Below are 20427 nucleotides of genomic sequence, written 5' to 3'. Positions count from 1 at the left end.
AATTTAAAAAGCTCTCTGGCCTATTGCCATGTTAACTTCCCCTATGAAAGAACATAATTGGCTCAGGGTAAGGAAGGAAGAACTATTTAAATAAAACAGGGAGATTTTTCTTAATGGGTTAAAAAAAAAAAAAAACCTGGATATTTTCAAATACCACTTTGAAAAAGTAAGGACAAGTGAATTATGTTATGCACTGATCTGGTCCAGGGCTGAATCTACTGTTTTGTGAGTCTTGCCTTCTGTTTTCTCTGAAATAGATTCAATAGTATTTAAGATTCAATAATTTTCTATCTCTAAGAAACTCGACTTATCAGATAGCATGCTAAATCCTCCCATATTCTGCAAAAGAAATAAGATTCTAGTCACATCAAATGAGTATGAAGTATTTGACCCTTCAAGAGGAAGGTTGATGCTTACAGGATGCACACATATACAATAGGGAGGTGATCATGGTGTGAGGGGTGGGGATCAGGGTGCACAATCAGAGGCGCCCGTTCCTTTCCCAGTAGACCGAGACATCTCCCCACTGAGCCACCTATTCTCATAAGTATGGCCAACCTTAAGTTCCCAACTAGTTGTAGGTCATATCAGAGTGATGATATTTTTACAGAAATTTGTCCCTGAGCCCGAAACTCCATGGTCACATCATGAGCAGTGCCCAGAAACCCCCATGGAGGAAAATTCAGCAGGAAATGGGGCAACTGGCCTTTCAACCATGACACTGCCTGGGCTCTGCTGGAAAAAGATAAAAGTCCCTAATCCCTAGCGCTAAGCTCAAGGTGACAGGCAGGTGACCAGTTGAGCAGGCCTTCCTTCTAAGATAGGATCAAGATGAGAAACAATGAATGTGACATGGGGGTGGGGGGTAGCTGCTTCTCCTCCCCAGCTATCAGAGCCTGCCCTGCAGCATCCAACTTGGGAGAACCCCTCAAATGTCCTTGAGCTACACCATATTTTAGTCAAGGCCAACATCTAGGGAGCCTAAGAGGACAATTAGCCCTGGGACAAAACAATGCTCCAATATGCTGAAAAGGGAAACCAAAATATGAAAACATAAAAAAGAGCTCTGGGAACTTTCTCCCTGGGTCAGGGTCACCAGCCAACTGGAGAACCTTGGTTAGAATCAAAGAATATATGAGATGAAGGAGATGGACCATTCTGCACGTTAGAAATCATCTATGCCATTTGAAATATTTTGCTTAATAAAGACGCTGACTGGCACTTGCTAGAAAAGCAGCAAAGTGAGCCACGAGGATCTATAATCTGATTAAGACGCCCTTGACATGTCTCATGTGATGACATGCCACGCATGTGTTAGCTGGCTGTTTGAAGTGTATAGGCCTCATCCCCAGCATTACACACAAAAGCAGACATTTAATTATCTCTGAGGATCCTCAAGTGGCTTGCAGGTCATAAATTTCCAGGTTATGGGATGGGTTCTGTTTGATTTTGTGCACTAGGTGGACTATAATTGTCTTTAGCCAAATGAGTTATAGCCCAAACATGTCGGTTATTCATTATTCCCTTGCCCCAGCACCACCATTAAACAATCAAACACAGCATTGCTCCACAGTGAGGCCCAAACCACTAAATTTCACATAGATTGTGCAAATTGCTTTTTTCTTACTCCTTTAACCCTTTGTGAAAAGCTGAGGCTCACCATTCCTTTCTAACAAAAATCAAAGCCTAACATTCCTCGTCTGTTGACAGTGCCATTGTTAATACATGAAACCCGTTACAGATAAACATTTAAATGTATATGGTACTGTATTTGTTATAGTAACTTTGTTGTGGGGAAAAAATGTGCTTGGCTAAATAAAAAGAATATATGGGATAAAATTGGAATGAAAATGATACCACAGGAAATTATTCTATATCAACCACAAAACAGGCTCTTTCAGGACTGAAGAGGAAAATTATTTATGACTGTGTTACTGTGCTCAGTGATATTATAAATCTATGAATCCTACTCTTTCTAGATCACTGAGAGGGCCAATGCAGTCATGGAACTTATAGGAAGTACCCAATCCTTTGGCTTCCAAGGACTGGCCACGTCGATGTATCATGCATTAACCTTTTGATTTGCGGTTCCTGGCTCACCTCTGTCACACATTCCCTGCCCTGGTATTCTTTCTCTACTCTTCTCCCCAAGTCCACCTCCCACAGGCTTTTCCCAGAAACACACCAGAGTCATTATTGCACTGAGATTTCTCATATCTGTTAAGACCAGGAGTTAACAGATACAAGGCTTCTACCATTTGGTTACCGGTCTATCAAATTAACAGGAAAGCAATAAAAAAAAAAAAAGCTACTATTGTAGATAATCCACTTAAGACCCCAAAAAGCCTTTTGCAAGCTTCATTTAAAAAGCTACCTAAGATTTTTTATTAAAAAGCAAGAGAAAATGGACAAATATGATAGACAAGTCATATACTGCAAGAGGCTCAATCTTCCTCATGTGCATGAAATGTAAATTAAAACCTGTACTATTTGATACTATTCTGATAGGCAAAAATGGAAGTCCCACATTGGCCTGGAGCAACTTTGCGATTTGGTATGCAGCATTCAGCTAGTAGTGGATTAGCCTTGCCCCTTTGGAGAAGATTTGTCACCTGAGGATGCCCCTACTTTCCCAAGGGACAGGACCCTCAGCCCCTACCCCTGGGGTTCTGAAGCTGTTGGTCCGAGTAAGCCAAAATATCTGGAATTTAAAAATCTCTGCAGAATATTCTGAGGGGCATCCAAAGTTGGTAATCACAGCTCAAGAGCCTCATCACTCAAATGAGTACCAAGGGTTAGCAGCATCAACTTCACCTAGGAACTTGTTAGCAACAGACTTGTGGCCCACCCATCTTACTGAATGAGAATCACATCCTCAGCCCCAACTGTTTTTTATTTCTTAGGAAAAATTACCATTAGAAACTGAACAGATTATATCAAGGGAGCAAGGTCCCACAGGCTGCAGGAACCTGCTTTAGCATCTTTTACACCCTGGAAGCAAACGTGGCAAGGAGTCAAGCAGAAGCATGACCCTGCATCCAGTCACCTTCTGTGTGAATCTCATGGGTGGCACAGGCTGGGTGCACCATGTGTTTGAGTTTTTAGTGAACTACCCACCTTCCTAGGGTTTCTTTCACTTTGGGGTACAGAACAATGGAGCAACCAGGCTCTGTTTCCTCCCGGCCATTCCTCAATCTCAGAGGCAAAGTGGTAGAGGCTGGGACTGAGTGACACAGCGAAGGGCTGAAGCCCAGGAGCTCCCCTGAAACATCTGGGCCATAGCTAATGCAAGGAAACATCAAAGGACCCACAGGGATCCCATTTCTCTACCGAGTGGTCTATGTGAGACTTGGCACAGAGCCACAGCCAACAGAGGCTCCTCACCCATCAGCTCCAGGAGCAGGCAGCAGGCTCAGACCAAAGGGGAAAATCAGTTTCTTTGATGTCCTAAATCCTGTTTGGTGGGGAAAGGGAAAAAAACTGATCTGCCTAGGCTAACATTATATATTGTAAGCATCCTAATGACCATCAAATCACTTGCTACCCTGATTTTCACCTTTGACATGCAGGTGGGCTGTGGCAAACCCCTGAGGGAACAAGCTTCTAACCCAGCAGGAAAGTGGTCCTGGGTCCCTCTGGCAAAGAAGGCACTCACCCCAATACATGAGAAACATTTAAAGACCTTGCAGACCTTCCTGGACAAAGTATGACTTGTGGGAGGCCTGGCCACAAACAGCAAGCAAACTGGTCAGGTGCAGCAGAGCCCCCTCCTCTATAGAGACCAACACTGGTAGTGAACTTGAAACCTTTCAGTGGGTTTTTGTTGTTGTTGTTGAGAGCTACAGGTGGGCACTGAGACAGCTACTGAGGATTCATGGAAGCTGCCTCTGGATCTCTGCCCTTCAGGGTTATACAGCATATAAAGGAAGATCCTTCCAGGGTTGAGACCCTCACCCCTCCTCAAATGCACTCACGAGATTTGCGGTTGGCCCGAGATCGCTTCCTCTCCCTTGGCACCACTCGCTGACTGGGCACTTGGGTGGCCGACTTGACAATGCGGTCCATGATCTCATCTGCAGCATCGTCTGTGATGGTATGTGAGTCTTCAGTTCCCATAGCCCATGAATTAGTGGATCCTGAAAAATTAACCAGAGTGCAATATATTCAAAGAGAAAGAAAACACAAAAGACAAATCATTTGCTTCTTTGAGTTCCTGACATCAACGATGGATCTCAGCAAAGCCAGAGTCAGAGCCTCAGAGTGACATATTCAGGGTGCTTAGCTGGACCCACTTGTGACTAATACCCTCCAGGCTCTGCCCAAACTTGTGCTAGGGCATTTATTTCATATTCTTTTCATACCCCGTAATGACTATGTTCTTGTCTTTGTTAAGTATCTCTACCCCTGCCAAGCCCTGTGATCGCCTAAGGGCAGATGATCCATGCTGTACCCAACTATGTACATCACTGATACCCAGCAATGTACAGAGAGGCCCACCAAGAGATTTACTAAGTTACCTTTCTATGAGTGGTTGTATACCTAGTAAATGTGAACTAACCCTACCTTCTCATATATTAAGTAGAAAACAAGGAATTTTTAATACACAGTTTGTCTTTTAATTACTTAGCTTTTCAAAATTGTAATAGGATTGCCCTCTTCAATCAGTAATGTGGATAGTGACTTAATCTTTTCCTTTGGAGAATGAAAAATCACCTGCTCCTTGACCAGAAAGATGTATTTATGAGTAACTATATATTCAAACAGGCCAAGTCTAGTGTCAAGGTATCTGCCTAAGCAAGCAAAAAGCACCACCTAAACATGGGTTCCCAAGTAATGGCAAATAATTGGAAATCAATGCAAATTTATATGTCCAGAACTTTGCCTTTGTGATAATTTCCTTATGAAATCTCTTCTATGATGGTGAATGTTTCTACAGGAGGAAAAATATACAACATGTTCAAAATCATTTATTTCTACTATCTACACTTTATCTTGTAATAAAATAATTTACAATGTACAATTTCAAAAGTCTGTAGTTAGAGTTCTCAAACTCATTGCCTATGGAACACAGGTAATCCCAGGCTGAAGCCAAAGAACAGTCAGCTTTTTCCAATGGGAGGGGGAGGGGGCGGGGGGAAGAGGAGAGGGGGTTGGTAAATGTTTAAAATGGTAAAATTAGAAACAGTTGATCTCCTGGTAGGGGGGGTGAGGCACAGACACCCGAGTCTCCTCAATTTGTCGTCGAGCCAGAGGGGAGGAGCCGGGCCACCGCGAGCGCCCAGAGCAGGCCCAGCGGCTCGCCAGCATGGTGACCCCAATTGGAGAGGGGGCGGAGCGGAGCCGCCACCCGCACCCGCAAGGTGGGCAGACCCGCGACCCAGTGGTACATGGGCGTGGTAGGAGGGGCAGGGCAGAGCCGCTGTTGGTGCTTGCAAGGTAAACAGACCTGTGACAGCCTGGCGGGTCAGGCCCAGTGGCCTGCCAGTGTGGTACACACGTCACCCCAACTGGAGTAGGGGCAGAGCAGATCCTTCTCCCACACCCGGATCAGGCCCTGCCGGTGTGGTGGCCACGTGACCCCAATTGGAGTGGGGGCGGAGCAGAACCGCCACCCGTGCCCACAGGGTGAACAGACCTGTGACCAACCTGCAGATCAGGCCCAGGGGTCCGCAGGCATGGTAGGAGGGGCAGGGCAGATCCGCCGCCGGCGCCTCCAAGGTAGGCAGACCTGCATCAGACCGGTGGATCAGGCCCAGGAGCCTGCCGGCATGGTACACACACCACCCTAATTGGAGTAGGGGCAGAGCAGAGTCGCCGCCCGTGCCAGGAACAGGCCCAGCGTCCTGCAGGTGGGGTAGTCACGACACCCCAATTGGAGTAGGGGCAGAGCAGAGCCTCCACCCGTGCCCGAAAGGTGGGCAGATCTGCGACCAACCAGCGGGACAGGCCCAGTGGCCTGCCAGTACGACAGACACGTCACCCCATTTGGAGTAGGGGCAGAACAGAGCCGCCGCCAGAGCCCAGAACAGGCCCAGGGACCTGCCGGCGTGGTAGCCATGACACTCCAATTGGAATAAGGAGAGAGCAGAGCCGCCGCCCGCACCTGCAAGAAAGATACGCAAGCAGTATGAAAAGACAAGGAAAGAAAGGACCACAAGCAATGCAGGTCAACGCAACTTTAGAAGAGGTAACAGCTGCAGCAGATGGAATGTCAGATAAAGAATTCAGGATATACATGCTTCAGACGATCTGGAGTATCAAGGAAGACATTAAACAGCAAAATCAGACAATGAAAGATCACTTCGACAATGAATTACGCAAACAAATCCAGGAAGCAAAGGATCAACTATACAGGGAGATAGAGGTTATAAAAAACAAACAAACAGAAATCCTAGAAATGCAGGAAGCAATAAACCAACTTAAAAACTCAATGGAGAATACTACCAGCAGAGTAGAACACTTAGAAGATAGAACATCAGACAATGAAGACAAAGTATTTCAACTGGAAAAGAACATAGACAGCTCAGCAAGACTGTTAAGAAACCATGAGCAGAACATCCAAGAACTATGGGATAACATTAAGAGACCAAACTTAAGAGTCATTGGGATACAGAAAGGTACAGAGCTCCAAACCAAAGGAATGAGCAGTCTATTCAATGAAATAATATGAAAAACTTCCCAGACTTGAAGAATGAGACAGAATCCCAAATCCTAGAAGCCTACAGGATGCCGAATGTGCAAAATCATAAGAGATCCACACCTAGACACATTATCATGAAGATGCCCAACATACAGAATAAGGAGAGAATTTTAAAAGCTACAAGAGAAAGGAAGCAGATTACATTTAGGGGTAAGCCAATCAGGATAACAGCTGATCTTTCAACACAGACTCTGAAAGCTAGAAGATCCTGGAATAACATATTTCAAACACTGAGAGAAAATGGGTTCCAACCAAGAATTGTGTATCCAGCGAAATTAAGTTTCAGGATGGAAGATGAAATTAAAACCTTCCACGATAAACAAAAGTTTAAAGAATTCGCAGCTAGAAAACCATCTCTTGAAAACATCCTCGCCAAAACATTACAGGAAGAGGAAATGGAAAATAACAATGAGAACCAACAGTGGGAGGTAGGACAGTAAAGGGGGGGAAATAATCAAAGAGGAAAACAAACCATGTTTAGTAACAGAAATAAACAAATATGGCTGGAAGAACAACCCATATCTCAATAATAACCCTAAATGTTAATGGCTTAAACTCACCAATTAAGAGACACAGGCTAGTAGAATGGATGACAAAACAAGACCCAAAAATATGCTGCCTACAGGAGACGCATTTGATAGGAAAAGACATACATAGGCTGAAGGTGAAAGGTTGGGAAAAATCATATCATTGATATGGACTTCGGAAACAAGCAGGAGTGTCCATACTCATATCAAATAGATTTCAAGCCAAAGTTAATCAAAAGGGATAAAGAGGGACACTACATACTGCTTAAGGGAACCATACACCAACAAGACATAACAATCATAAATATTTATGCCCCAAACAATGGTGCAGCTATGTTCGTCAAACAAACTCTTCTCAAGTTCAAGAGTCTAATAGACCACCATACCATAATCATGGGAGACTTCGACACACCTCTCTCGCTACTGGACAGATCTTCCAAACAAAAGTTGAATAAGGAAACTATAGAACTCAATAACACAATTAATAACCTAGACCTAATTGACATATATAGAGTATACCACCCAACATCAAGCAGTTACACTTTTTTCTCAGCAGCACATGGATCCTTCTCAAAAACAGATCATATATTATGTCACAGGGCAACTCTTAGACAATATAAAGGAGTAGAGATAATACCATGCATCTTATCTGATCATAATGGAATGAAACTGAAAATCAACGATAAAAGGAGGAAGGAAAAAGCATACATCACTTGGAGAATGAACAATAGGTTACTGAATGATCAATGGGTTATAGAAGATATCAAGGAGGAAATTAAAAAATTCTTAGAGATAAATGAAAACACAGACACAACATATCGGAATCTATGGGACACATTGAAAGCAGTTCTAAGAGGAAAATTCATTGCTTGGAGTTCATTCCTTAAAAAAAGAAAAAACCAACAAATAAATGATCTCATACTTCATCTCAAAATCCTAGAAAAAGAAGAGCAAAACAACAGCAAAAGAAGTAGAAGGCAAGAAATAATTAAAATCAGAGCTGAAATTAATGAAATCGAAACAAAAGAAACAATTGAAAAAATTGACAAAACTAAAAGTTGGTTCTTTGAAAAAATAAACAAAATCGACAGACCCTTAGCCATGCTAGCGAAGAGAAGAAGAGAGAGAACTCAAATTACTAGCATACGGGATGAAAAAGGCAATATCACAACAGACACTTCAGAAATACAGAAGATAATCAAAAATTATTTTGAATCCTTATACTCCAATAAATTAGAAGATAGTGAAGGCATAGATAAATTTCTTAAGTCATATGATCTGCCCAGATTGAGTCAGGAGGATATAGACAACCTAAACAGACCAATATCAATTGAGGAAATAGAAGAAACCATCAAAAGACTACCAACTAAGGAAAGCCCAGGACCGGATGGGTATACAGCAGAGTTTTACAAAACCTTTAAAGAGGAACTAATACCAATACTTTTCAAGCTACTTCAGGAAATAGAAAAAGAGGGAGAACTTCCAAATTCATTCTATGAGGCCAACATCACCCTGATACCTAAACCAGACAAAGACACTTCAAAGAAAGAAAAGTACAGACCAATATCTCTAATGAACCTAGATGCAAAAATCCTCAACAAAATTCTGGCGAATTGGATACAAAAACATATCAAAAAAATTGTACACCATGATCAAGTAGGATTCATCCCTGGGATGCAAGGCTGGTTCAATATACGGAAATCAATAAATGTTATTCACCACATCAATAGACTTAAAAATAAGAACCATATGATCATCTCGATAGATGCGGAAAAAGTATTCGACAAAGTACAGCATCCCTTTATGTTCAAAACTCTAGAAAAACTAGGGATAACAGGAACATACCTCAATATTGTAAAAGCAATCTATGCTAAGCCTCAGGCTAGCATCATTCTGAATGGAGAAAAACTGAAGGCATTCCCTCTAAAATCTGGAAGACAGGGATGCCCTCTCTCTCCACTTCTGTTCAACATAGTTCTCGAAACACTGGCCAGAGCAATTAGACAGATGAAAGAAATTAAAGGCATCAAAATAGGAAAAGAAGAACTTAAATTATCACTATTTGCAGATGATATGATTCTATACCTAGCAGACCCAAAAGGCTCTACAAAGAAACTATTAGAGCTAATAAATGAATTCAGCAAAGTGGCAGGATATAAAATCAACACGCATAAATCAAAGGCATTCCTGTATATCAGCGACAAATCCTCTGAAATGGAAATGAGGACAACCACTCCATTCACAATATCTTCAAAAAAAAATAAAATACTTGGGAATCAACCTAACAAAAGAGGTGAAAGACTTATACAATGAAAACTACAGAACCCTAAAGAGAGAAATAGAAGAAGATCTTAGAAGATGGAAAAATATACCCTGTTCATGGATAGGCAGAACTGACATCATCAAAATGGCGATAGTACCAAAAGTTCTCTATAGGTTTAATGCAATGCCAATCAAAATCCCAACGCCATTTCTTGTAGAAATAGAGAAAGCAATCATGAAATTCATATGGAAAAATAAAAGACCCAGAATAGCAAAAACAATGCTAAGCAGGAAGTGTGAATCAGGCGGTATAGCGATACCAGACTTCAAACTATACTACAGAGCAATAGTAACAAAAACAGCATGGTACTGGTACCAAAACAGGCGGGTGGACCAATGGTACAGAATAGAGGACACAGAAACCAATCCACAAAACTACAACTATCTTATATTTGATAAAGGGGCTAAAAGCATGCAATGGAGGAAGGATAGCATCTTCAACAAATGGTGCTGGGAAAACTGGAAATCCATATGCAACAAAATGAAACTGAATCCCTTTCTCTCGCCATGCACAAAAGTTAATTCAAAATGGATCAAGGAGCTTGATATCAAATCAGCAACACGCCGTCTGATAGAAGAAAAAGTTGGCTACGATCTACATACTGTGGGGTCGGGCTCCAAATTCCTCAATAGGACACCCATAGCACAAAAGTTAATAACTAGAATCAACAAATGGGACTTACTCAAACTAAAAAGTTTTTTCTCAGCTAAAGAAACAATAAGAGAGGTAAATAGAGAGCCTACATCCTGGGAACAAATCTTTACTCCTCACACTTCAGACAGAGCCCTAATATCCAGAGTATACAAAGAACTCCAAAAATTAGACAACTAACAACCCAATCAACAAATGGGCCAAGGACCTGAACAGACACTTCTCAGAGGAGGACATACAATCAATCAACAAGTACATGAAAAAATGCTCACAATCTCTAGCAGTCAGAGAAATGCAAATCAAAACCACCCTAAGATACCATCTCACTCCAGTAAGATTGGCAGCCATTATGAAGTCAAACAACAACAAGTGCTGGCGAGGATGTGGGGAAAAGGGTACACTTGTACATTGCTGGTGGGACTGCAAATTGGTGCAGCCAATTTGGAAAGCAGTATGGAGATTTCTTGGAAAGCTGGGAATGGAGCCACCATTTGACCCAGCTATTCCCCTTCTTGGTCTATTCCCTAAAGACCTAAAAAGAGCATGCTACAGGGACACTGCTACATCGATGTTCATAGCAGCTCAATTCACAATAGCAAGACTTTGGAACCAACCCAGATGCCCTTCAATAGACGAATGGATTAAAAAAATGTGGCATTTATACACAATGGAGTATTACTCTGCATTAAAAAATGACAAAATCATAGAATTTGCAGGGAAATGGATGGCACTAGAGCAGATTATGCTAAGTGAAGCTAGCCAATCCCTAAAAAGCAAATGCCAAATGTCTCCTTTGATATAAGGAGAGTAACTAAGAACAGAGTAGGGACGAAGAGCATGAGAAGAAGATTAACATTAAACAGAGATGAGAGGTGGGAGGGAAAGGGAGAGAAAAGGGAAATTGCATGGAAATGGAAGGAGACCCTCAGGGTTATACAAAAGAACATACAAGAGGAAATGAGGGGAAAGGGAAAATAATACAAAGGGGAGAAATGAAGGTCAATAGAGGGGGTAGAGAGAGAAGAGGGGTGGGGAGGGGAGGGGAGGGGGGATAGTAGAGGATAGGAAAGGTAGCAGAACATGACAGTCACAAGTATGGCAATATGTAAATCAATGGATGTGTAATTGATGTGATTCTGCAATCTGTATATGGGCTAAAAATGGGAGTTCATAACCCACTTGAAGCAAAGTGTGAAAGATGATATATCAAGAACTATGTAATGTTTTGAACAACCAACAATAAAAAAAAAAAAAAACTACAACTACCTTATATTTGATAAAGGGGCTAAAAGCATGCAATGGAGGAAGGATAGCATCTTCAAGATATGGTGCTGGGAAAACTGGAAATCCATATGCAACAAAATGAAACTGAATCCCTTTCTCTCGCCATGCACAAAAGTTAATTCAAAATGGATCAAGGAGCTTGATATCAAATCAGAGACACGCCGTCTGAAAGAAGAAAAAGTTGGCTACGATCTACAGTCGGTGGGGTCGGGCTCCAAATTCCTCAATAGGACACCCATAGCACATAGAATCAACAAATGGGACTTACTCAAACTAAAAAGTTTTTTCTCAGCAAAAGAAACAATAAGAGAGGTAAATAGGGAGCCTACACCCTGGGAACAAATCTTTACTCCTCACACTTCAGATAGAGCCCTAATATCCAGAGTATACAAAGAACTCAAAAAACTAGACAATAAGAGAACAAAGAACCCAATCAACAAATGGGCCAAGGACCTGAACAGACACTTCTCAGAGGAGGACATACAGTCAATCAACAAGTACATGAAAAAATGCTCACCATCTCTAGCTGTCAGAGAAATGCAAATCAAAACCACCCTAAGATACCATCTCACTCCAGTAAGATTGGCAGCCATTATGAAGTCAAACAACAACAAGTGGTGGCGAGGATGTGGGGAAAAGGGTACACTTGTACATTGCTGGTGGGACTGCAGATTGGTGCAGCCAATTTGGAAAGCAGTATGGAGATTTCTTGGAAATCTGGGAATGGAGCCACCATTTGACCCAGCTATTCCCCTTCTTGGTCTATTCCCTAAAGACCTAAAAAGAGCATGCTATAGGGACACTGCTACATCGATGTTCATAGCAGCACAGTTCACAATAGCAAGACTGTGGAACCAACCTAGATGCCCTTCAATAGACGAATGGATAAAAAAAATGTGGCATTTATACACAATGGAGTATTACTCTGCATTAAAAAATGACAAAATCATAGAATTTGCAGGGAAATGGATGGCATTAGAGCAGATTATGCTAAGTGAAGCTAGCCAATCCCTAAAAAACAAATGCCAAATGTCTTCTTTGATATAAGGAGAGTAACTAAGATCAGAGTAGGGACGAAGAGCAGGAGAAGAAGATTAACATTTAACAGGGAGGAGAGGTGGCAGGGAAAGGGAGAGAGAAGGGAAATTGCATGGTAATGGAAGGAGAGAGACCCTCAGGGTTATACAGTGGAGGGGGTAGAGAGAGAGGAGGGGAGGGGAGGGGGGAGTGTGGAGGATGGGAAAGGCAGCGGAGCACAACAGACACTAGTATGGCAATATGTAAATCAATGGATGTGTAACTGATGTGATTCTGCAATCTGTGTATGGGGTGAAGGTGGGAGTTCATAACCCACTTGAATCAAAATGTGGAATATGATATGTCAAGAAATTTGTAATGTTTTGAACAACCCACAATTAAAAATTAAAAAAAAAAAATTGAAAAAAAAAGAATGAAATTAAAATGACAAAAAAAAACCAAAAAAAATAAAATGGTAAAATTTTAAAAATTTAATGTTAATGTATGTTAATAAGCATATGTTTAAAACACGTTAGTTTGTCTTCCCTACTGACGTTTTAAAAACTTTTGGGGCTTGGAACCACCTGACTAGAAATGAATGAAGAAAACAAATTGATGGATCGAATTGAAAACAATGGAGCACAGTTCAGTGCATTGTGATTTTCATGGACACACGTGTTTGAAATTTTACTGCAAATATGAAATATGCTATAATGTACTCATAACTTCTGCCAGTAAAATTCATGTGACTGAACATGTAAATAATTCACACTTTGTAAGATCAGTGCCAGAACTCCAGGTGTTCTGTCTCCTGCATGGGTGAGCCCTGCAGCTACAGGACAATGATGTTTTCAAATGATGAGGTTTTGTTTTTTTTTTTCTCTTCTTTTTTGATACTATTGATCAAGTTCTTGAAGTTTATTTTGCTTAGCTTTTTAGTGGGAGTGCATCCACAGCCCTGGAATATGCAGAGCCAACTCTAGTTTCCCTGCTCATTCCTAAGGGAACTTGGTCTATTTGCTCCTATCAGAATGCCATTTTTTTTTCAGCATTAATAATGTTTTTAAAAACAGACTCTTCCCAGAAGTGAATTTTTGAAATTGCTGCCAAGTTTTTCCACATTCTTAGGATGGTTTAAGTGTTGTAACTGCAGGTGGCAGGACTCACGATGGCACAGCTTTCAGACCAGGACTATAGAGCCTGTGTGACAATGGCCCTCCTTGAAGTAGAGCAATCAAATAGCACAACTGTTTTGCCTAGCAATTTCCTATTTTCCCTTTTGCCTATTGATTTATAATTCTGAGTCTTATCTTGAAATGTCAAACTACCCTTCCAAAAATACACACAAAGCTCAATCAATTATGTTTATTACCCATAAGACATTTTCAGAGCACTGGGCCAGAAATGAAGGCACCCTCTAATTTTCCCTCTGAGAATTACCAATGTTTCCCATCTCCATTTTACACATCCCCAGGGATCTGCTTCCAATGCAATTGTCAGAGAGGATCAAATGGAACATCTTGCCATGGGTCCAGAATTGTCAAACCTCAGTTTTGTGATGACTTCATTCCCTCCTGCGACCTCATTCCTGGTTTTACTTTTAATCTCCTCTCTGCTTGGTTATTGTCCTCACTGCCTGAACTCCAGTTGTTCTCATTCTTTCTGGCCATGGATGTTTTTCTCTAGGTAGAAACTTGGTACCCACAGGTAGCCATCAGAGGAATACTGCCCACACTTCTTCCCATACCCTGGGAGCCAATGTGTCTCATCTCAGTTGTCCAAGTGTTGGCAAGTCATTTATGTATACTGAGATGTCATGGAGGGGATAGAACATTCTAGACTATAATAGCATAATACCATTTCACTTTGGCTTCATTTTTAAAGATATGGAAATTATAGCTTGAAAGAAAAATACTGTATTTTTTTTTCCTTTTAGAAATCTAAACAGTATACAGGAAAGAAATTATACCAAAGTAGATATTAATATTATTGTAATATAAAAAATGTTTGCCTTCATCACTGAAAGACAATTTCCCTGGAGATAGACTGCTAGGTTATAAGCTTTTTCTTCTGGCAGTTTAAAAATGTCTTTTTTTTCTGGGTTTTTTTTTTTTTTTTGAAGAGTGAGCCATACTTCCTGATCCTGGTCCTTGGAAGGGAATGCATCTTTCCTGTGTTATAAAGATTTTATCTTTCTTTGTTTTTTGGCAGTTTGCCTATGACATGGCTCTATTTATTCTGCTTGGACTTGCTAAGTTTCTTAAATATTTGAGTTAACACCTATCATCAATTGGAGGAGTTCTTAGCTATTATTTTTGATATATATATTTTTTAGTTGCAGTTGGACACAATACCTTTTCTTTATTATGGTTTATTTTTATGGGGTGCTGAGGATTGAACCCAGGGCCTTGCACATGCTAGTCGAGTGCTCTTCCGCTGAGCCATAACCCCAGCCTTCAATTATTATCAAACATTTCTTCTTATCCCTTGTCTCCTTCTGGTACTCCAATGACACATTAGATATTTAAGTGTGTCCCAGACATCTCACACTTTGTTCTTCTTTCTTACCATGCTTCAATTTGTACACTTTCTATTATCCGTCTCTTCTTGCTGGAAACTGCTATTGAACCTATCCACTAGGTCCTTATTTCAGATATTTTATAGTTTCAGTGATTGAGATCAATGTTACTTTTCTCTAGAGTCTCCTCCTTTTCTTCTGTTAATAGATGTGACAAGGTCCTGAGCTAGCTTGAGGCTAAATGGCAGTTTTAGCTAAGAAATTAGTCCACCTTTCTCTCTAGGTATCTTGAGGATGAGAGCTGTGTGCTTGCTCTGCCATGTGTGTTATCCCCAGTGCTTGGAAACGGCAGGTCGCTGGCAGCCTTTCTGGCCCAGGGCCCCCACCCACTCCCTGCCCGCTCAGTGATACACTTAGCCAATGTCTTATGGAGTAAATCCCCTGTACTCGGTGCTCCTCAATTCTAATCTCTATGCCAGCTCCACCTGGCTAGTATGAGTTCTACTGTTTTATCTTTGCTGTTGGAGTCATTCCACCCATGGTGAGCCTGGTTCTTAGCCTGTGCCCAAATTCCGCAAATGCTCCCAGAGGAGTAATCTCAGCTTGTCCAAAATTCTGCTTTCTCAAGTCTTCTTTCATCACATAGTTCCACAGTGTCTTTTAAAAGAGGGATTTCTAACTTGTTATATATTTTTTAAAATTCTAGCCATGGTAGCAGGAGTGGTGGCTTGCCACTCCTTACTGCATGCTGCCTGGAAGCAGAAGTCTCTTTAGAGAGGAGTGAATGTGAAGACAAACTAAAAAGGCTCCCTCTCTAAGCCCTTTCACCTGTCAGCGAAAATGAACCCATACTGAAGAAATCTGGCACTAGTTTTTCTCTTGGTTTCTTCTGGTTGGGAAGAGACATCAACAGCCTATTTATGTTCTATTACCTGACTCCTCCTCCCAGGATGGACTCCATTGCACCATTCTGGCATCCACCAAGGTACAGAGGCTCAAGGCTCTGGCCTGATGGCTGGGGTCACATGGTGCCTACACTAATGACTTCCTGCACCTTCCTGCTGGCCCCACTGAGCCCAGGGCACTAAGCCTGTGAAAGCTGCCAGGCACAGACTCACCCAGGATGTGTGAGGCCTTTGGGTACCACAGGGAGCAAGTGAATCCCCTCGCCTCAACAACTTATGCATTCTGTAGAACCATAAGTTTATTTTTATTTTGTGATTCTTCCGGATTGAGTTTCTACTGCTCAGCATTTAATGATAGTATTTTCTTCACTTTCTGACTTGCCCTACTTTTTCTTCTTTGTTTCTACATGGGCGCTCTCTGTCCTATCTTAGAATGGAGGCCTTGTCTCAAACCAGACATCAGAATGCATGATGTCATGCTCAAGGCTGTGTTCTCCTGAGCTGCATCTTTCTGAAGTTGGTCACTATAGTCTGCATTTTCATTGCCAAAATATGTTAATTTATTTTCTTCTCCTAATTCCACATCTTAAAACTACTCAGTAGTCAAAGAATTTGGACAGATCAAATTTCGAGGACCCTAATCTTTGATTGTTTGATGTAATATATATGCAAATATTGAGGGTACAGCTTAGGATCAAGGTTGTAGTAAGAGATGTGACTTTTCTACTGTCACCTGTGTCTCGGTGCAACACTGAGGCAAAGATGGATGGAGGCTACCTTCCTTCTAGCATATTCAGCTAAACATGAAAGTAAAGGTCCTATTACAGGGTAAAGACCAAAGTCCCACATGAAGGAAGAAAGGGGAATTAGAATCTACTGTATTCACATGAAGTAAACAAACCAACCAGTAACTTTGTTAAAAATCCTGAAGTACAAATCCACAAAACTCTGAAGGTTCTAGAACACAACCTGTGCACATCTTTCAAGATTCTCTCTGGAGGATTTGTGGCTCTCTGGTTCTCAGGAAACCTCAAAAAGCCATATGAATTATGTGATGGGAACACACCTTCTCTGAGAAAACTAGCAGCAGCATTTACGTTTTCCTTTCCTGTTGAAGTTATTGCTGCTATAATTACTTTTACATTTTTAAAAAAGTTGACAACAGCAAGACTCTAGAAAGCATGATCAGTGAGTAAATCAACTGGAAGTCACTGGTGAACCTTCTTGGGGGCTCTTAGAGCATGGCCCCCTGGATTCTAGCTGCTTCTTCCTGTACTCCTGGAGGCCTGAAGGCTTATCAGAGTCTTAGAAGATGTTTGGTAGGCACTGCATGCATGACCAAGTTTCTGTAATAAGCTAGCCCTCAGCCCAGCTTACCTGGCATATTCAGTTGTATTTATTGTACCAGCATAATTATTACCAGCATCCTCTTTTAAACTCCAAAGCATTCTGTTCAGACAAAACTCTATGGTTTCTTCTAGCCATGTGCATAGCATGTGCTAAGTAAACACCAAGAGGAGACAGACCATCTCCAGCAGTTAATTCCCTTTAAAGCTTATCCTCTTTAGGAAGCCTAAACAGGGACCTCAGGAGTGCATTGAAGAGATGGGGTTTGGACAGGGCCTGCAAATAGTGTCTGAAGGTGAACAGAAACTGGAGCAGCCAGACTGAAGGGCATTCCAAGCTGAGAGAACAGCATGAACAACAGGGGACACTCAGAGATATGTAGGGTATTTAGAGAAGGGCGGAGCCAACAACATGGAAATGAATGAAAGCCAAATTTGGAAAATAAGCCCAGATTACAGGGGCCTCATAGGTCAGTGTATGTGGTATGGATTTTAACCTATAGCAGAGAATTTAGGAGGACTAACATGATATCAGATTAATCCAGAGAAGCATGAATGCTTTTTTTTTTTGGTACCAGGGATTGAACTCAAGGGCACTCGACCACTCAGTGACATCCCCAGCCCTATTTTGTATTTTAGTTAGAGATAGTGTCTCACTGAGTTGTGCTTAGTGCCTCGCCATTGCTGAGGCTGGCTTTGAGCTCATGATCGTCCTGCACTAGCTTCCCAGGCTCCTAGGATTATAGGCAAGTGCCACTGCACACAGATCCTTAATTCTTAAAATTAAAAGAAAAAATCTGTTATAATTAAAACCTGGAAATGCCAAAGTCTTTATCATCTTGAACTTTTAGTTTTGTCCGTTTTACTAAGGATGTAAAAAAAGGCACAAAGGGTAGTGTTTTACACCAGGGGTTGGGAAGCTTTTTCTATAGTCACTCTTTTGGGCTGCAGAGCCTAGAGTCTGTCACAATGGCTTAACTCTGCCGTTATGGTGCAAAGCAGCCACAGACCATACACAAAACATGGCTGTGTTCTAATAAAACTATTTACAAAAATAGGAGGCAGACCAAATTTGGCTCTCAGGATGCAGACTGCTGAGCTCAGCTTTAGCTCATGAGGATTCACTTATAATAAATTCTGTGTTCATAAATGTGTCTCTTGGGGAGTGTTGTTTGGTTTTGAGACACAGCCATTGGAGGTGAGCGGTAAAGGAAGGTGTGTGCTTAAGTTGGTCCCAACAATTCAGGAAGGTTGATGGCCCTTTGTGGCCATACACTGGGCACAGTGATCTGTATCCTGTAGTGGAGACTTGACTCCCCAAGGTGGCCAACCCAAGACGACATGCCCCACCCACCAGGGCTCACCTCTGCTTGCCCGGCTGCGTGTGCGGATGCCCAGCACGGGCGTGGCATCCTCCATGGCAGGGGAGGTGGTTTTCAGTACGGCCTTCATGTTCTCATGTTCAGCTGCATCCTCGGCATAGCTCAGACCCTGCGGCTGGCTGGGTGGTACCGGACAACTGCCAGAGAGCTTGCCAGTCTGCAAAAACCAAAGGGGTGTTAGGACATGAGGAAGACTCCCCAGGAAGCCAAATCAAGCTTAGAAAATGTTTCATTGAGGGAAACTATCTTTTCTGGTTTTGTATGCATTCTGTAGACCCATAAGTTCCGACAGTCACTGAGGTTATCAACTAATGACAAAACATCTGTCACTGAGGTTGTCAGCTAATGACAAAACAACTGGGCCACTTAACTCCAGGGATACTGTAGACTCACTGCACTCCCGGCCTGGGAATCCTGCCATATGGGCAGAGGTGGCACTAAGCAGAGGGAGCGTGGTCACAAAGACTGAGAACTCTGCTCTGCCAGCAAATGGGACCATAGTTTTCCCTCAATTGACATCTGTCTACAAAAGATGAATTATTAGAAAAAGAAGCCACCGGCCCCAGAAGGAAGTCCACCCATACATCATCCACTGGAGTGGCTCTCTCTGGGCTCAGACTCCCCAGTAGTCGTCCACTAGGAGTGACGGAGCAACTGGAAAGAGCTAAGGAAAACAAACTGAAGCCTTGATGTGAGAACTGAAACGTACCTTCTTAATCAAATGTACTCAGCTTTATTTTTAAACTTTAAAACTAGAATGCAGGCAAATTTCTCATAAATATTGGTTATGATGAGAGAATTGCAAAAGTGGGATTCGATCATGGCACGTTAAGAGTTGGGGAGGGTTCTTCTGAATCTAGATCACTTCATCGTAAAGGAAAATGAGGCCCTTCATGGAAACATGGCCTGCAAAGGCCCCATGTGGGTTAGTGTCAGGGTATAGTACAGAACATGACAAGTAAATTCAAGCTGAAACAATTTGGCAACACTACTTTTGATTATGAAAAAATTTAGTTCTATCAGTACTGGGGATTGAACCCAGGGGTGCTTTATCACTGAGCTATATCCCCAGTCCTTTTTTTTTGAGATAGGACTCTGCTACATTGCTGAGGTTGGCCTCAAACTTGCCATTCTTCTGCCTCAGCCTCCTGGGTCACTGGGATCACAAGCATGCACCACCACACCTGGCAAGAATTTAATTATTTTAATAAGCAATTCAAACTTACAATGATTTCCTCTAAGTTTACCTGAACAAAAAGGCAGATCATATATATTTTAAAGAGGCAATGCTAGAGTACTGTGTATATACAAGGCCAAACATCTGGTGAAGAACAAAAAGTCAGATTAACATCTGCAAAGACAAGCTTCACAGTTTCCTGGCTTCCTCTTTTCAACCAGTGTCTCAGCCACAGCCAGGAGTCTGGGACACATCTGGGGCTTTGTACCATCTACATTGCTCCATCCTCATTTTCCAGGGTCAATGAGGCCCAGTTTGGTCTCTGAAGCAGAACCCAGTTTCAGGGGAAGCAGCCCCTGCTTCTGCACACACATCAACGCCACAGGGGCCAGTCAAGGAAATGGGCAAACAGCAGAGGCTGCCCAAGAGCTGGTGATATAGAGGCTCTGGTGTGGCACGTGGCCACTGCCTCACTTCCTCTTAGGATTCTTTATGTAAGTTATTCTAGAGTCTGGTTCTCATACTTGAGTTGCCAAAAAACTCACAAAGGTGGCTGAAGGTAAAATTCTTCGTTCAGTTTTCTAGCAGTAGGGAAAG

General features: G+C 42.0%; 1 protein-coding gene across 12 annotated transcripts in view; it reads right to left on the bottom strand.

Moving 5' to 3' along the window:
- The window catches only part of Fhod3 (formin homology 2 domain containing 3), a 461034-nt gene that overhangs the window by 8539 nt on the left and 432068 nt on the right, over window positions 1–20427 (bottom strand). For all 12 annotated transcript variants that reach the window (XM_046428243.2, XM_046428244.2, XM_046428246.2 and 9 more), the window contains 2 exons: window positions 18636–18810; window positions 3975–4136 (listed from right to left, as the gene is read on the bottom strand). In XM_046428243.2, the coding sequence (XP_046284199.1) occupies window positions 3975–4136; window positions 18636–18810 (337 nt within the window). The remainder of the gene's footprint in view (window positions 1–3974; window positions 4137–18635; window positions 18811–20427) is intronic.

This window comes from Marmota monax, unplaced genomic scaffold (genome assembly GCF_021218885.2).
Source record: "Marmota monax isolate L192 unplaced genomic scaffold, Marmota_monax_Labrador192_F-V1.1 WCK01_AAM20220418_F8-fsc00031, whole genome shotgun sequence".
NCBI classification, from domain to species: domain Eukaryota; kingdom Metazoa; phylum Chordata; class Mammalia; order Rodentia; family Sciuridae; genus Marmota; species Marmota monax.
This window is presented reverse-complemented; position numbering and strand designations above follow the sequence as displayed.